This window comes from Apus apus, chromosome 6 (genome assembly GCF_020740795.1).
Source record: "Apus apus isolate bApuApu2 chromosome 6, bApuApu2.pri.cur, whole genome shotgun sequence".
In the NCBI taxonomy this organism is placed as follows: Eukaryota; Metazoa; Chordata; class Aves; order Apodiformes; family Apodidae; genus Apus; species Apus apus.
This window is the reverse complement of record NC_067287.1, coordinates 16,265,756-16,281,324: the sequence shown is the minus strand read 5'-3', so window position 1 is coordinate 16,281,324 and position 15,569 is coordinate 16,265,756. Positions and strand designations below refer to the sequence as shown.

Sequence of the window (15,569 nt, the reverse complement as noted above, 5' to 3'; positions counted from 1 at the left end):
GTCCTGTGCTAGCTCACGTGGAGAGGCTGGCAGGGAGGAATGAACTGAGCATTCTGCTAGGAGAGGAGCTGGAAAAAGGCTCTGTCTCCCAGAAGGTCATATTTTGAGAAGGAAATAGGATGCATGGGGCAGCTAAAGCTGCCTCCAGTTGCTTTCATGCAGCTGGCAGGAACCATCCCACTGTTGCCTCTGAGCAACTAAGCAGCTGGCTGGTGCCGTGCCTCAGTTTCCCTGTGCACCACTCAAAGGAGGGTGCCAGCCAGCAGCAGGAGTGAGGCATGGACCTGAATCCTCCTTCTTATCTCTCCTCAGGGCCTCTCTCCGCAGCTACCCATCAGAGGGTAGCCCCCACAGTACGGTTACACCTCCCCACACCTCGGCTGAGCCTATTTATCGATCGCCTGTTGGCTCGCAGATGCCCTCTGCTCACAGCAGCTATCAAAACTCGTCTCCATCTTCCTTTGCAATGGTCCAAGGTGGGGTACCGGGCTTGACGTACAACAGCCCCGACTACCCTGATGGCCGAGCCGGCCTCCAGCCAGACCCCCAAGCTCGGGCGCAGCCGCAGGTCAACATGGTGGGAGCCCATGTGCTGCCGGGGAGCCCCCGTGCCTTGCACCGGACAGTGGCTACCAACACGCCGCCCAGCCCTGGCTTCGGCCGAAGAGCTGTCAATCCCAGCGTGAGCGGTGCTCCGGGCAGTCCCGGGCTGGGCAGACACGCCACAGTGGTCCAGGGCAACCTGGTGGTCCCACCAGGGAGCCCCAGTCTGGCCAGACATCAAGCCATGGCGGCTGTGCCCCCTGGCAGCCCTCTGTATGGCTACCCCAGCCTGGAGGAGAGACACCAAACGCTGTCTCGGCAGAGCAGCTCCTCTGGCTACCAGCCTCCCTCCACGCCGTCCTTCCCTGTCTCTCCGGCGTACTACCCCGGCACGAGCACACCGCACTCCTCCTCCCCGGACTCGGCTGCCTACCACCAGGGCAGCCCCACGCCGCAGCCTGCGCTGCCTGAGAAGCGGCGGATGTCAGCTGGGGACCGCTCCAACAGCCTGCCCAACTATGCCACCATCAACGGCAAGGCATCCTCGCCCCTCTCCAGTGGCATGTCCAGCCCCAGCTGTGGGAGCACTGTTACCTTCTCCCACACCCTACCAGACTTCTCCAAGTTCTCCATGCCAGGTAAGGGATGCTCTCGGAGGTTCTTGTGTCCCTCTGGTCTGTCTAGGGCTCTCCCCTCCTTACTGGCCAGCAGGGAAGGGGTTGCAACAGTGTCCTGATTTACCCCTCCTGTCCATCTGCAAACCGGCAGCACTACCAGGGCTCGGGCTATTTCCTGCACTTTCTGGTGAATCCAAACAGGAAAAGCACTGACCCGATATTGCTGGTGTAAACAGCACCCAGAGTTGTGTACAGGGAGATCAAAGAGACCGGAGGCAGCTTTTCTCTGCTGTGGGGATGTGCTGACCTCCCAGCCCTGTTCCTGGCAGGCTTTACCCTGCCAAGACTCTGCTGCAGCACTGCCTCCTCCTTTCAGATGGTGTGCCATGCCCCAGGTGCTGCCACGCCTGGAAGAGTCTTCATCGTCTCCCGTTACAGGACACCTCAGTGACGCCAAGATCGGACTGATAGGATGAGGGGAATAATGCCATGGGGCAGCAGTGGCTCCGACTGCCAGGCTGCTTTTGCTGCCGAGTGGGCAGCCCTTTGTGGGCACACTGGCGCCTACCTAGGCCCATGACTTGCCATGGCTGGGGACATCTCCCAGAGGGGAAGCATGAGCAACAAGTGGGCTGGGCGGGGGAGTGAGCCCCCCGCCTCTCTGAAGGTGACCAGATTGCAGAGAGCTGATAACATGTCTCCAGCAGAGATGCTATCTGGCCCACTAGGTTGTTTGCTCAGTTGTTTTTGGAAAGCAGGTGGTTGAAAACTTTGCCTGAGCAAAGTGGTGACTCCATGGCTGGAGGATTGGCTCCTGTTGGGAGCAAACCACTGATGGACAGCAAATGAGGCAGGGTTGGGCTGGGGCTGGGGATGGCATTTCCAAGGGTAGGTTGACCTTTGCAGTTCCTTTGCACAGATTAAAGTTAAGGTTAAGAATTTTTTTTGAGATGGATGAGCCAAATCAGGAACATTAGAGAGCAGTGAAGGTCTTCTGAAGTCAGGGGATCTCCCCAGTACCTCCTGGACTAGCTCTTTTCTCCAACAGCTTTCATTTCACCTGGCCAGCTCCCCTTTAAATGACAAATTCCCATTTTGTCTCTGCCTGTGTGACCAGGAGACTTGTTCCATGCACAAGCCCTTTGAGGGCCCTTGTGTTTGGGTTTAGCTTTAGATGTGCAACAGCCCCATAAGTTCTAGGTGGTGATCATCCTACCTGCATATAGAGGACTGGGTTGAGGTTAAGACAATGTGTTGGGGCTGAGAAGAGGTCAGTGCTTTAACTGGATTTGCTGAAACCTCACCTGGTGTTTTAGATACAGCATCTCTTAGCTTTTTTTGCCTTCTCCTCTTTCCTTCCTTGCAGACATCAGCCCTGAGACTCGTGCCAATGTCAAGTTTGTGCAGGACACTTCCAAGTACTGGTACAAACCGGAGATCTCCAGGGAGCAAGGTGGGTAGATGGCACAGGGCAAAGTATATGGTCAAGTGAGTCACAGTCAGGAGTTGGGGGGTATCTGGGAACTCAGGGATCCTTAGTGAGGATTTCCTTTAGGGGCTGGATTAGGAGTGGAGGTGGATTGTGGATGCTCAAACCATGGCAGAGGGGGCTTGAAGCTTAGCTGCAGGCTTGCAGGCTCCTTAAACCTCCCTCTTGGTGGAGGAACACTGGTCCCCACCAGTGGATCTATGCACTTTGGGGTGCAAAGCACTCAGATCTTGTGTTGAGAGGGCTCAAAGGGGTCTTGGAGACATGGCTAAAATAAGAGGGGAAAGCAAGAAGGAGGCAAGGTGCCTTCAGAGCCAAGCATTTGATCCTTGGTCCGTGCCTCCTCTCCAGTTCTTGGTTGCTCAGATCTGGGCAAGCAAGGCACAGGGCAGCAGAGGCACAGGAGAAGATAAGGCCCTGCCTGGCTGCAGACCCACTTGAGATGCCTATCCATATGTGCATGGGGAACAGCAATGTCATGGTGTCTGGTTGTAGGCCACAGAGCTGGGATGCCCCATCCCAACCCACACCTGCTGGTTTTGGTGGGCTGGTCGGCTCTCGCTGTGCCAGCTCTGAGGTCTGCTGTTCTCTCCTGCAGCCATTGCGCTGCTGAAGGACAAGGAGCCAGGGGCTTTCATCATCCGAGACAGCCACTCCTTCCGGGGAGCCTACGGCCTCGCCATGAAAGTAGCTTCTCCGCCTCCCACAGTCATGCAGCAGAACAAGAAAGGTATTGTGTGCCCTTCTCCATCCCACGCTGAGATACTTTCCATCGTTCGTCTGGGGCAAGCAGGCAGCTGGGTCTGCTGAGACAGTCATGCCCTTGGGTATGTGCTGATGTGGCAGGATCCCTCCCTCCCAGGGCATGGGGAAGCACCAGACACCCTTGGCCCTGAGCTGTGGAGGGCTCAGGGGCGTCTACATTTTGGGCTTTGGCTTGGTGAAACGGGCACAGCCTCTCTGGCCCACCAACACCATGGGGGAGCCTGGCTTGGGGTTGACCCTGTGCAAAGGGCCAGATTTCAGGTGGGTGTGCAGAGTGTCAGAGACTCCTCCCTCAAGCTGGAGCACTGGTTTCCACGTGGGACTGCAGTGTTGGAGGGGGAGTGGAGTGGCTGTGATGTGAGAACATCTTGTCTCTTCCCAGGAGACATCACCAACGAGCTGGTGAGGCACTTCCTCATTGAGACCAGCCCGCGGGGTGTGAAACTAAAAGGATGCCCCAACGAGCCAAATTTTGGTGAGTGCCCCCCAGTGTGCTTCCCACACACAGGCTTGGGTTGGGAGAGCCTTGCCTTTGCTAGGTTGTCAAGCAGACTATCTGGGAGAGCCCCCTCCTCTGTTTCTACCTCTTGTCTGCACATAACTGAGTCCTGTGTGCATTTGGAGCCTCTGGGGTCATGCACACTCATGAGTGCACACAGATGTGCTCATGTGCACAGGTATGTATGTATATATGTTAGGACAAATTATGCTGCTGACAGGGTGGCAGGCAGGGGCTCCTCTTGTTCCAGTTATCCCATGGCTACTGTGCTTCTTTGTGCTGCACGAGGACCTCTTCCCAAGAAACCCACCAAAAGCCTGTTCCCATCCACCTGGAGCAACAGTGGCCTAACACCGGGGAAAACTGTGTCTTCAGACCCATGCTGACTATCTTCCTTCTCTCCGCAGGCTGCCTCTCAGCTCTGGTTTACCAGCACTCCATCATGCCCTTGGCCCTGCCCTGCAAACTTGTCATTCCTGACCGAGGTAAGAGCCATGGCCAGAAGGTTGTGCCTCTGCCCCAAAAGCCTGCCTGGGACAGGGTAGGTTTCCAAGCAGGGAGCAGCAATAACATCCCATCTCTTCTAGATCCCATGGAGGAAAAGAAAGATACTGCTTCGGCCACCAACTCAGCCACAGACCTTCTCAAACAGGGTGCGGGTGAGTAGAGAGGGGCTGCCATGGGGTGAATGTGACCTGAAGCAGTGGCTCACCCCACGCCTGTTGTCTCCCTTTCCAGCCTGCAATGTCCTCTTCATCAATTCGGTGGAGATGGAGTCACTGACGGGCCCCCAGGCCATTGCAAAGGCCGTTGCTGAGACGCTGGTGGCTGACCCCACACCTACTGCTACCATCGTCCACTTCAAAGTCTCTGCACAAGGCATCACCTTAACGGACAACCAGAGGAAGTAAGACCCCCATGGCCACGTCTCTGGGTTCCCAAAGCCAATGGAGCTGTTACCCAGGGAGTGTGTTGGTGAAGGACATCCCTGGGGTCACATGAGCCTTGTCATGAGCAGGGGCTGGGCTTTGTCCTTGACTCCTGGAGCATCCTAGGGGAGAGCTATGGGAGTGTCCTCTATGCTGGTGAGGCTGGGCTGTGATGGGGCAGTGGTTGGGGCTCCCTGTCCCTGATTCTCTCTGCCTTGTGTTTCAGGTTGTTCTTCCGACGCCACTACCCCCTCAACACTGTCACCTTCTGTGACCTGGACCCCCAGGAGCGAAAGTGAGTGCCTTAACCTGAGGGGAGCGCATATCCCTGGCTTCTTTCCCTCCTCCAAGCCCCTAGGCTGCTTGGAGCAGGATCTTTGCTTGCTCCATCCCTCTTGCTCCCTCAAAGGGCTGGGATGGAGGGTCCCCATGGATACTGTGGGGCAATACCAGCTTCTTCTGGTGACTTCTTTCTGTCTTCAAGCATCTTCATGCTAGGCAAGGGGCACATCTGGGTTTTCCCATAGAGCCAAGCCTGTACAGAGTCAGGCTGGCCCTCCAGTATTGGTGTGGTAACCCCGTCGTGGCCCCGTTTCTCTGAGGTGCAAGAGGCATCAACCCTTACACCTCTTTCTCTTTGCAGGTGGACTAAAACTGATGGCAGTGGCCCAGCCAAGTAAGTACTTTCTGTGATCAGTTCCTCCCAGCTGCTGTCAGGGTGGCTTCTGCTTCCGTTTGAGCATTGGCTAGGAGACGTCTCATGCAGGACAGCATGAGATGAACTCAGTTCCGCTCTGCAGGAACGTTTCAGTCAAGCATGAGACCATAGTCCTTGGTACTCAGGAAGCATCTTTCCAGCCCCAAATTCCTGATCAGAGCAGGTGTGACCCTTGCTGAATTGGCCTTACTGGAAGTTCTCCCAGTGGAGTCAGTGGGAGCCATTTCATGGAGCAGAGCTGGGGGTCATGCTAATGGCATGTGAGCCATGGGCCGGCTCTTCCCTTTCCTCCTGTCCTCCCTGTCCTGACCCACAGGAGTCCAGAGCTGCCAGCTGAGCCCATTTCCAGAGGCCATTTCCCACTAATTTTAGCCATTGTGTTAGCAAAGGGGTTTTTATTAGGATGTCCAGCTGCTGGGATATTTCCCCTCTCCAATTAGAAATGCCACAGCCTGGGCCTGTCTCACATTCTGTTCCCCTGTATTTATAACTTGAGTTTGCACGTTCTAATTAAAAAAAAAAAAAAGAAGAAAAAAAGAAAAAAGGGGGAAGGGACATTTTATTCATTTGGGGAGAGACAGTCAGAAATAACCACATGGTCTCACCCAGCTCCCTGTGTCCCCACATGTCCTTCTTCTCATAGAGGGTCTACCCCAACAGCCAGCCTGTCACACCTCTGTGATGTCAAGAGTCATCCCTAAAACCAAGGCAATGTTGTCATCTGGAAGGTCCCTTTTTAGGAACGATCTAGAGGAGGGTGATAGAGATGGTCAGAGCAAGGGAGATTTGGCCAAGAAATTATGGAAATGCAGTGCTGGCCTCCAGAGAAACCACAGCAAAGGGAAGAGTAGGTGGATCTTCATACAGGCTGGTTTGGGATGTCTCCCTCTGTGTTGTACAAGGTGGATGTTAAAGATGGAAAGGTGGGCAAGACCATCCTGGGAGAGGGTGGTAGTGTTCCTTGGGTGAGCAACATTGGCAAACCTCACTGAGTCTCTTTCCTTCTCCCCACCCAGGCTCTTTGGCTTTGTGGCCAGAAAGCAAGGGAGCACCACAGACAACATCTGCCACCTCTTTGCTGAGCTAGACCCAGACCAGCCAGCTGCAGCCATTGTCAACTTTGTCTCCAGGGTCATGCTTGGCTCCAGCCAGAAGAGATGAGCTGGTGCTTGCGGGTGATCCTTGAATTTTGGAGAAGGACTTGGAGCTGATCCGAGAAGGAGTGCGAGGAAGTGCATTGTGGGAGAGGGAAGTGAATTGGGGGGGAAAAGGGTTGGAATTTTGGAGGAAAACAGCAAATAACAAAAAAAAACCCCAACGAAACCCCTAAAAACTCAACACAAGCCAAACACACACACATAGAGGAACCAAAGCCACGCACCTACGTTAAAGCCACAAAGCCACGCCAGACAGGATGCATCACGTCCCAGTGCCTGGAAGGTGACCCAAGAAAAGGTGGCAGCAAGAGGCATGTTCCCAGCTTTCAGCATCACGGTCCTGAGCGGTGACATCCACTTGGGATGGAACGTGGGACCATGACTGGTGTTTTCCATCTGAAAAAAAAAGAGACAACTGGCAAAACCCGTGGAAGAAGCTCAGCTCCAGCAGCTCCATTGGTGAACATCTGCTGCATGTTTGAAACAACCTGTAGGAGATAACTTGGGCTGAATCTGCAGGATACTGGAGTAGATGCCCTTGGAAACTTTCCCTTGCCTGGCTGTAGCAGAGGGTCATCACCAGCCCCCACACTTTTCCCAAAACCTCTCAGCTGCCTGGCAACTTACTGGGGGCATGGGGGGCTTTGTCCTGAGCCTTCCCTTTCCTGGAGAGCTTGGAGGTGGGCTGACCTCTGTTGCTGACCTAGACCCCAGTGTCGGTCTCAGGTGAGCTATTGTGAGTCCACCCAGAAAGGGGTGTCATGGCATTTCCCCACCTCCCCGGGGGTGCTTGTGCCCCTCAGCTCATGGGGAGGTGTGGGGGGGGGCTTCTGCCACCCTACGCCTGGGAAGGCCGATGCTCCTTAGGAGCCTCCTGGGAGGATGCAGAAAATCGCTTCCTCCTTGTCTTCCCCTTTGCCCTCCCATCACTAGTCCTCTTTGGCAATTTTCTCCTGCGGCCTGTCACGTGTTCTCTTAACACAAAAGAAAACCAAAACAGAAGGGGTGGAAAAACAATGTAATAATAATAATAATAATTATAATAATAGCAGATGCTGGCACAGGTGGGTTCCCTGTGTGAAGCAGCAGACCTGTGGCTACCCCCATCTCGCTCTTCGGAGACGCGCAAGCGGTTTTTGAATTGCATGGACCTTCAAGTTGCACGAAAGGCAAATGACTACAAGTATCTCAGGCGCTTTTTTCTCCTTTTATTTTGGAGGCCACGTTAAAAAAAAGAGGGAAGAAAATTATTTAAAAAAACCCACCAAACAAAACCACAAAAAAACCCCAAACAAAACAGGAGAGGATCTGTGGTCACTGGGCAGCTTTGGCTCAGTGGGGAGGTGACAGGTCCTCTGAGAGCCACCCTCCTCGGCACGTGTGTACCCCCAAGACCGGCTGGCTGGTGGCTGCACTGTAGTTTTGCAGTGGCTTTGGTGCCCTTGGTTTTTCTCTTTTGCTTCAGGAGGTGAGAACGGCCAGCTGGGGCATGAAAGGGGCAAAGGGCCCCTGTGCCACTGCAGTGGGGGGAGACAGTGGTTGGAGGGCAGCAAGCAGAGGTCCCAGCCCTGCAGTGCTGGGTTCAGGGGGGGGTACAGAGAATGCTTCAGTCACACGTGCAGGTCCATGGTGGGAGGAATGGTCATTACTGAGCTTTTTGCTGCAAATACCCCCTGAGAGCTCTTTGGGAGAAGTTTTCAGTGCAAAGTGGCCCAGATAGTTTATTTGGGGCAAAAATTAGAAACATAGCACTGCAGCCCCCTCCCCACCCCAGAAGGCTTACCTCCCTTGGACCGCCTTTGCCTTGATAACTATAATATATATATGAGCTATACTGATGAAATACTGTAAGCTAACAAAATTTTATGGAGGAAAAAAAGGTTGAATTTACACTCTGGAAATATTTATTTTTTGCCATATTGCTTTCTGTGCATCATATCTCCCCCATTATATCTGCTATCCCTCCTCCCTTCCTCTGCCCCAGGGAAACACCTGCACGTTAAAAGATAATCCATTGCAAGGAAAAATAAGGATGGGGGAAGAGGCACGGGGGTCCCCCCATGTTGGGGCGGCGTGTGTGTGACCGGTGTGCGTGTGTGTGTGTGTGCGTGGGGGAGCACGTGGGGTGGGCGCCCGGAGGCTGGACTCATGGACTGAAGCGAGTGTGAAAGGATGTGTAGTGAGGAGTTGGTTGTGAGATGGTGGCGGGATGGAGGGTTCTGGGTGGGGGGCTTTCCCCCCTCCTTGGCTCCCCAACCCCACTGATGCGGAGACCTTTTAATTTTTGATGTTTCCAAAAAGAGATTCCCTCCTTCTGCGAAATTCAAGTGAGATGAGAGATGATCTCACCCGTAATCTCCTCACCCTGCCGTTCAACGATTAGAGAAAACACTGTGTTTATAGATAGATAAAGATATATTTTTTGAAAGCCTCTATTTTTCAGACTTGGTTTTCTCACTGCTAAGGAAAGATATGATAATAATGTAATTTTATTTTAATCTGCTGCCTTGGAAACTGGTGCTTGAAATTCCCATTCCTCATTTTCTCCCCGTACCAACAAAGCAGATCTAAGCACCCCGAGATGTCACGCAGAAGCTGACCCCAGCAGATCCTGCTTGCTTTGGGCCCTGGGCCGCTCACGGCTTCCCCACTAACCCACTACCTGAAGATTTAGACCGTATCCAAATCTCAAACACTAACAAAGTCATCTGATGATTATACTTTTTTTAACACAGAGCTTAATCACCATATAATGATGTAGCCGGGTGTTTGTCAGCTCCCTTAAAGGCACTTGCCCCCCCCCCCACCCCCCCCCCCCCCCCTTTATCTCCTAAGTTACTTTTGTAGGTGTAACTACCCTTTCTGTCCCTGGTAGAGATCGTCAGCTGGTATTAAAGATTGCCTGGCTCCTGGGACTGGTGGGGACCTAGTGTTGATATTTTTTTCTTTACGAAAGGGACAGAAAAGACTCTTTGTTGTTGTTTTTTTTTGTGTTTTTTTTTTCTTTGGTTTTTAAATGCAGTCATGGTATTTGAGATTCAAGCTTGCACGAGTTAAGCCCAGCATATGTTTCATTGTAATCACACTGCCGTCGTCAGCAGCCGGATGGTATCTCTCTCTCTCACACACACACACAAACACATCCCTCCTTCCTGCACAAAGAACTGCATATATTCTTGCCAAAGATATCCTTAAAAACGCACTTTTCCCCACATATATATATATATATATATTATTTTTTTTTTTGAGTGTGTAAATTTATTGTACGTGCCCTTTTTGTGTCAGTTTATTCTTTGGAGAAGCCCCTTCCCAGCCGTCCTCCCTTTGCTGTTGATGTTGCTGTCGATTGGGAAATGCTCCTGAGGGGGGTTGTTTGCTGCCTGTCCCAAATGGTAGCACCTGGAACGTGCAAAATGTGGGGTTTCCATTCAGTGAGGCTTCCTCTGGCTCTGCTCCCCTGGGAGGTGTTTTTGGAGATGATCTATGTTATCATATGCTGATGGGATGCACTCATCTCGTGTTTTTTTTTTTTTTCACCCCCCGTGGCTACTGGAGATGGGGGCTCGTGGATTTAAGCAAATAAATGTAGCGAAGTTTGGGGTTGCTCTGGATGCAGTATTTGCTGGCTGCCCCCTGGTCAAACCACACATAGAAAACAAACCAAGTAGGGATAAAAACCCAACCCAACCTCTGGGCATCCATTTTCCAGTGAGTTCAACTGCCTGAACCGAAGCGCAAAGTAAATCCCCACCCAGCAGGTCAGGCAGGTAAAAAAACCAGTTGCCCCAAAAACCCCAGACAGCAGCGTCAACAAAAGGCAACCCTTCCCGTTGGAGCAGGCAGGAGGATCAGACAGCAAAGGAGCCCGCAGGGGCTTGTTTCATTTCGTTCGTTTGTTTTGCAAATTGTGAGGTTGGTAGGTTGGTTTGGGGTTACTCTTTTTTCTTTTTTTTTTTTCTTTTTCCTTACAAAGGAAAAAAAAAAAAAGAAAAAGGAGAAAAAGGAAACAACCCAATGTTTCTGTTGGTGGATCCTGTACCGCTGTGTTATGTGTGGGTTTGGTTTTTTTTCTTGTTTTGTTGTTGTCTTTGTTACTTTGGAAACGTTACAGATTTATTTGCTAATCAGTGTTAATGAACAGTTTCAAACTTTTAGATTCGCCCATTTCTGTGTATTTATATAGATGGAAAAAAAATACATTATATTTTGTATCTTTGTGCCCATGATGTTGTCGCGCGTGTCAGGATGACTTCGGTCACACCATGTTCGTGTGTGAATATGACTCCGCTGTTGTCTTCCCGTTGTACAGATGTCAGATTCTTTGCAGTTCATTGTATGGCTTTATAAAGTGGTAAAAACAAAATCAGTTATATAAAATATACTGTTGCTTGGAATGCCAGCTTGGTGTCTGGATCGCTGGAAATGTATCTTGAAATTTAAGGGAGCGCAGGAATAAATGCTCTGTTCTTTTTGCACAGGGGAAAAAAAACCAACAACCCTAAACCCCTCTGGGTGCTGTGTTTTCTCTGAGCTGTCATTCCCCCTGTTCCTCGACGGCAGATTGGGGCCCCCGGACAGACGCCGGGCGGTGGGCGTGGGAAGCAGGAGAGGTTGTGCTGCTGCTTGTCAGCCTCCAGCCGCAGCTTGTGTTCACCAGATGCTGGCTAACCAGGCAGCCTCCAAACTTCCTACATGGCTCCAGCTCCAGCTTAGGCTTTTGTGTACCATGAAGGATCTCCCTGGCTTGCCCTGAAGGCACTGGGTGCTCTTCAAATCCTGCTTTCTCCCATGTTCCCTTTAGCCCTGGACATCTCTGAGTCCATCTCGTACAGGGGAGTGGGATGAAATGATGGTGGTATGGGGTCTTTTGCCTTAGCAAAGATCTGCTCCCGTTAAAGCCCATTCCCTGCCCCTTTCAGAGCCATCCTTTCCCCCTGTGCCTGGCAAAACTCCTCCCAAAGTCTCAGGCCTGGTTTTTCCAGCATTTGCCGAGCAATTCCCAGCATCTGTCAGAGTCCTCAGCTCCGGGCTCTCTGGCTCTGTTCCTTCCCCTCCTCGCTGAGTTGGTGGCCAAGACCCAGCCCCGGGATGGATTGAGTTTAATTATACAAGAAATATCAGCCAGAGCAGCGGCAGTTTCTCTGGCGCCAGCGCTGCTGCGGCTCAGAGGCTCAGAGCTTCTCCTGGGAGCCGGCAGCACTAAAAATACCTCCTGCCTTCCTCTAAAATAGCTGCAGGGCGAGGGGCGGATTGAGGGGCCTGCTTGTGAGGGGACCCCATGCTGTGGGGCTTGTGCTGGGAGGGAAGGCAAGAGGGGGAAAGAAAGAGAAAGAGAAAGAAAGAGAAAGAGAAGAAAGGAAGAAAGGGAAGAAAGGGAAGAAATGGAAGAAAGACAGAAGAGAAAGAAAGAAGAAAAGAAAGAAAGAGGAGATGGGATGGTTTCTGCCCCCACTCCTGAAATAGCTGTGTGGCTGTGGGTGGGCACCCAAGCAGTGCGTCCTCTGAGCCAGCCTGCACCATGGCACCTCAGAAGGAACCTGGCATCTGACAGCCTTGCCCTTGGCTGTCCCTTGTCTAGCTGCTGGAAAGGTGGAACCTGCAGCCTCTTCTCCCTATCTGATATGGTGGGGATGGTACTGTCTTGCCAGCTGCTCTTGGTTTTGTTTCTTCCCTGGTTCTTGCTGGAATCGCCACCCCAGGAGCTGGCATCAGCTGCTTGCCTGCTCCCAGTGCTCCTGCCAGGCTAGAATGGTTGCTGCTGGGTGTCCTCTGGGTGGGACGAAGAGACTGTGAGTGCCTGGCAAGGTGGCACAGACAAACTTTTTGTTGCAAGCCATAAACTGCTGCACATTTCTGACCCCCGCCCCTTTTCTGCAGTTAATTCCCCATTTCCTTTCCAAAATTCCTCTGGAGCTTCTGGTTTGTGTTTTTCCTCGACATGTTCTTATCTGCCACCCACTTCCTGTCACTGGCTCTCACAGTGCAGGCTTTCCAGGGTCTCCCTCTTTGCAGCTTGCAGCTGTCTCCAGGCCAGGCTGGTCGCTCCGGTGTGACCATCATGAAAGGCAGGTCCCACCAGCTACACGTCAGAAAACCTTGCCCTCATCGCTTGTCCCTGTCCTTTTACTCTTTCCCGGGCTTCTCGCTGGTGTTGGACTCCCCTCAGAATGTCCCCAAGGGGCAGAAAGCGTGACACAACCTAGCTTTTCCTAAGCATCAAGTCTGGACAAAGGCCAGGAGCCAGCCAGCCTCTCCAGGATGAGAAGCGTGGAGTGGACCTGCTTTGGGCAAAACCCACCCACGGGTTGGGGTGTCCTGTGCTCACTCCTGCACCCTATTCAGCAAACAGTGTCCCTGTCCTCTGTCCTGCTGCAGCCACCAATGTCAGACCATCCCAGCCATGTCCTTCCTGCCAGTCTGAGGCTGCCTTCACTCCCTTGCCACACAGGGTGGAACTTGTCCCCATGGAGATGGGCCTGACTGGTACGCATCGCTACTTGCCGAGCATTCCCAGACCAGTTCAGGCTCTGAAGTGTTATGGACAGGATGGACTGGGACTTGGAGTGGGTAACAGTCTCTGGGTGTCAGAGCCACTCAAGCATGCTAGAAGGTTTGACCAATGCTTCCCTCTGGGCAGGGGGTTGCGCTGAGCAGAGTGCTGCCTGCCATGGACACACACCCCTGTGCAACACACCACTCACAACTGAAGGTGGGCATGTGTGCTTGCACAAGTGGGAGTGGCAGTGCTTCCCTGTGGGCTCCAAACCCTGCTGTGGTGGGGAGGCTGCTGCTGAGTTACTGCAGCCCTGAGCTACTCGGCTGCTGTGAGCGATGGTGACACCCTGAGCCACTGGCGGAGGTGCAAGGGCCCCTTGCCCAAATGCCTTGGGTTCCTGTTGACACACATACTGTGGCTAGGCAGCACGAAACCTGGAGCTTTAGAGGTAAAAAATGAGTCAGACATCTTCTCTCACTCCAGCAGCCCACCTGAAGTAATCTGTGTTTCCTGGGCCACACCCTCAGCCCTTCTCTGGCAGGCTATCAAGACAGTTGTAGGGGACACAGTGTTTGAGTGCTGCCATCCAACCCAGCAAGGCCTAGAAAAGTCCATCATAGGGCTGGTGGTGACAAAAGTCATCCCAGAAATGGCTCTTGAAGCTTCAGTATCATGCCAGGAGGATGCTACTGCTTGGAGAGGGGCATTGACATGCAGCCTGTGGTGTGAGAGTTACCAACTCTCCGTGGCTGTTGTTGACAAGAAAAGGCAACAGAAGGGGATTTGGGTTAAATATTGAATAAAAAGGGACAATTTGACACTCTGAAATGGTTTACATGAAGAGGGAGTGGAGTTGAAACCCTGGAGGTGTTTGAGGGCAGGGAGGAGAGGGGCTGGGTGAGTCCTTTTTCAGAGCAGAGCCAACCGTAGGAAGCCTGGTCCCTCGGTAAGGGCGGTGAGTAGGATTGGGCTGTCCTGCCTTGTGAGGTTCTGGCTCCATCTACAGGAACGTACCTACAAGTGATGGAGGCCTTGCACTAATGCTTGCCCGAAGCCGGCTGGGCAGAAGGTGATGTCTGCTCGCCTGCAGCCAGCTTCTTCTGTGCCTCTTCTCCCGCATGACACCTCTGAGTCGTGCTCCTGCTGCTCTGCGATGGATGGACAAGCTCAGGTGAAGTCAGGTTTGTAGATCCCTGTGATAATGGGGTGGAATCCTATCTGGTGTCTGCAGGACTGGGGTGCAGTAGCGGAACCTCAGCTAGGTGCAGAGCATTCTCAGCACTGCTTGTCCCAGAGTAATTTGCTCTGCGCGGTCTCTGCCAGGCCCCACCTGCCTTTCCATGAGCACAGCCCAAAGATGCTCCTGTGGAGGCCCTCGGTGCTGGCAGCTATTTCTGCCATCATGGCAGTACCATGCAGCCTTGACTCCCACAGGCCAGTGCAGTCTGAGCTACATCAGGCAGTAGCCTCATTCAAAAGCTCATGTGGATAAAAGCAGAGTGAGCCTTGTCATTTCTCCCTGGTTAGTTGAGGCTCACCATGTCACTGCTCTTCCTTGGATGTCCTTTTCACCAGCAATTTTAGCAGTGACAAGTAAGACTTCAGACTGAGCCAGCATGCTACAGCCAGGCTAAAGAAACCAGGTGGGATGTGAAGCACGTTGTCCACAACCTATCTACCCCAGACAAGGGGGCTCTTCTGACATGCTCAGTGGTCCTTCATTTCCCACCTTGCTCATGCCTTGCTGTGTGTCTGCTTCAAACTACAATACTGACGACCTTCAGCTGGCTATAGTCACATGGCCTGGGGTGAGATAACCCTAGTGGAACTGGCTGATGCCTCCCCATTCCTAGATGGTCTCAGGATGCTTCACACCACCTTGCCTCTTGGCTGCCACCCCATAATTGCACTGTCCCATTCACCTGCAGTCAAAACCAAGCCTTCCCCACATGTCAGCCTGCACTTTGAGCATCAATGTGTCCTGACAGCAACTGTCCCAATAGAATATTCCCAATCAATGGCAGTGAAGAGAGTATTTGGCCCCAAAATGGGGCTCACCTTTTGGACTTTTGGACTCCAAGCTACCTCCTCTCCATGTCTCTGACAGCCAGACTGAAGTGACAGAGGGATCTGTCTCTCTCCTGGTGACACTGGGACAGTGATGTGGCCTGAGCATGCCCTTTGTGGTGGCTTTCTGGTTGTGACAATTGGTGTCCTGCTCTGAGCTTTCCTGACTGAGTAAGGGCAATATACATGTGCAGCTGGCAATAGTGCCAGGCAGCTGGGACAGTCCTCTGAGAGGGCAGGTGTGAGACACCCACACGCAACATCATATGTGTGTGCATTAGTACAACAG

The 15,569-nt window shown here is 52.6% G+C and overlaps 1 protein-coding gene across 14 annotated transcripts in view; it reads left to right on the top strand.

Annotated features, from left to right (window-relative positions):
• The window catches only part of TNS1 (tensin 1), a 60,017-nt gene extending 50,490 nt beyond the window's left edge, over nucleotides 1–9,527 (top strand). For 13 of the 14 annotated variants that reach the window (XM_051622855.1, XM_051622867.1, XM_051622869.1 and 10 more), the window contains 10 exons: nucleotides 313–1,181; nucleotides 2,527–2,613; nucleotides 3,248–3,379; nucleotides 3,797–3,889; nucleotides 4,321–4,398; nucleotides 4,501–4,572; nucleotides 4,652–4,820; nucleotides 5,069–5,137; nucleotides 5,486–5,518; nucleotides 6,577–9,527. In XM_051622855.1, the coding sequence (XP_051478815.1) occupies nucleotides 313–1,181; nucleotides 2,527–2,613; nucleotides 3,248–3,379; nucleotides 3,797–3,889; nucleotides 4,321–4,398; nucleotides 4,501–4,572; nucleotides 4,652–4,820; nucleotides 5,069–5,137; nucleotides 5,486–5,518; nucleotides 6,577–6,721 (1,747 nt within the window). In that variant the 3' untranslated portion in view covers nucleotides 6,722–9,527. The remainder of the gene's footprint in view (nucleotides 1–312; nucleotides 1,182–2,526; nucleotides 2,614–3,247; nucleotides 3,380–3,796; nucleotides 3,890–4,320; nucleotides 4,399–4,500; nucleotides 4,573–4,651; nucleotides 4,821–5,068; nucleotides 5,138–5,485; nucleotides 5,519–6,576) is intronic. The other variant, XM_051622857.1, reaches the window with a different exon arrangement.
• Nucleotides 9,528–15,569: the final 6,042 nt, after the last annotated feature.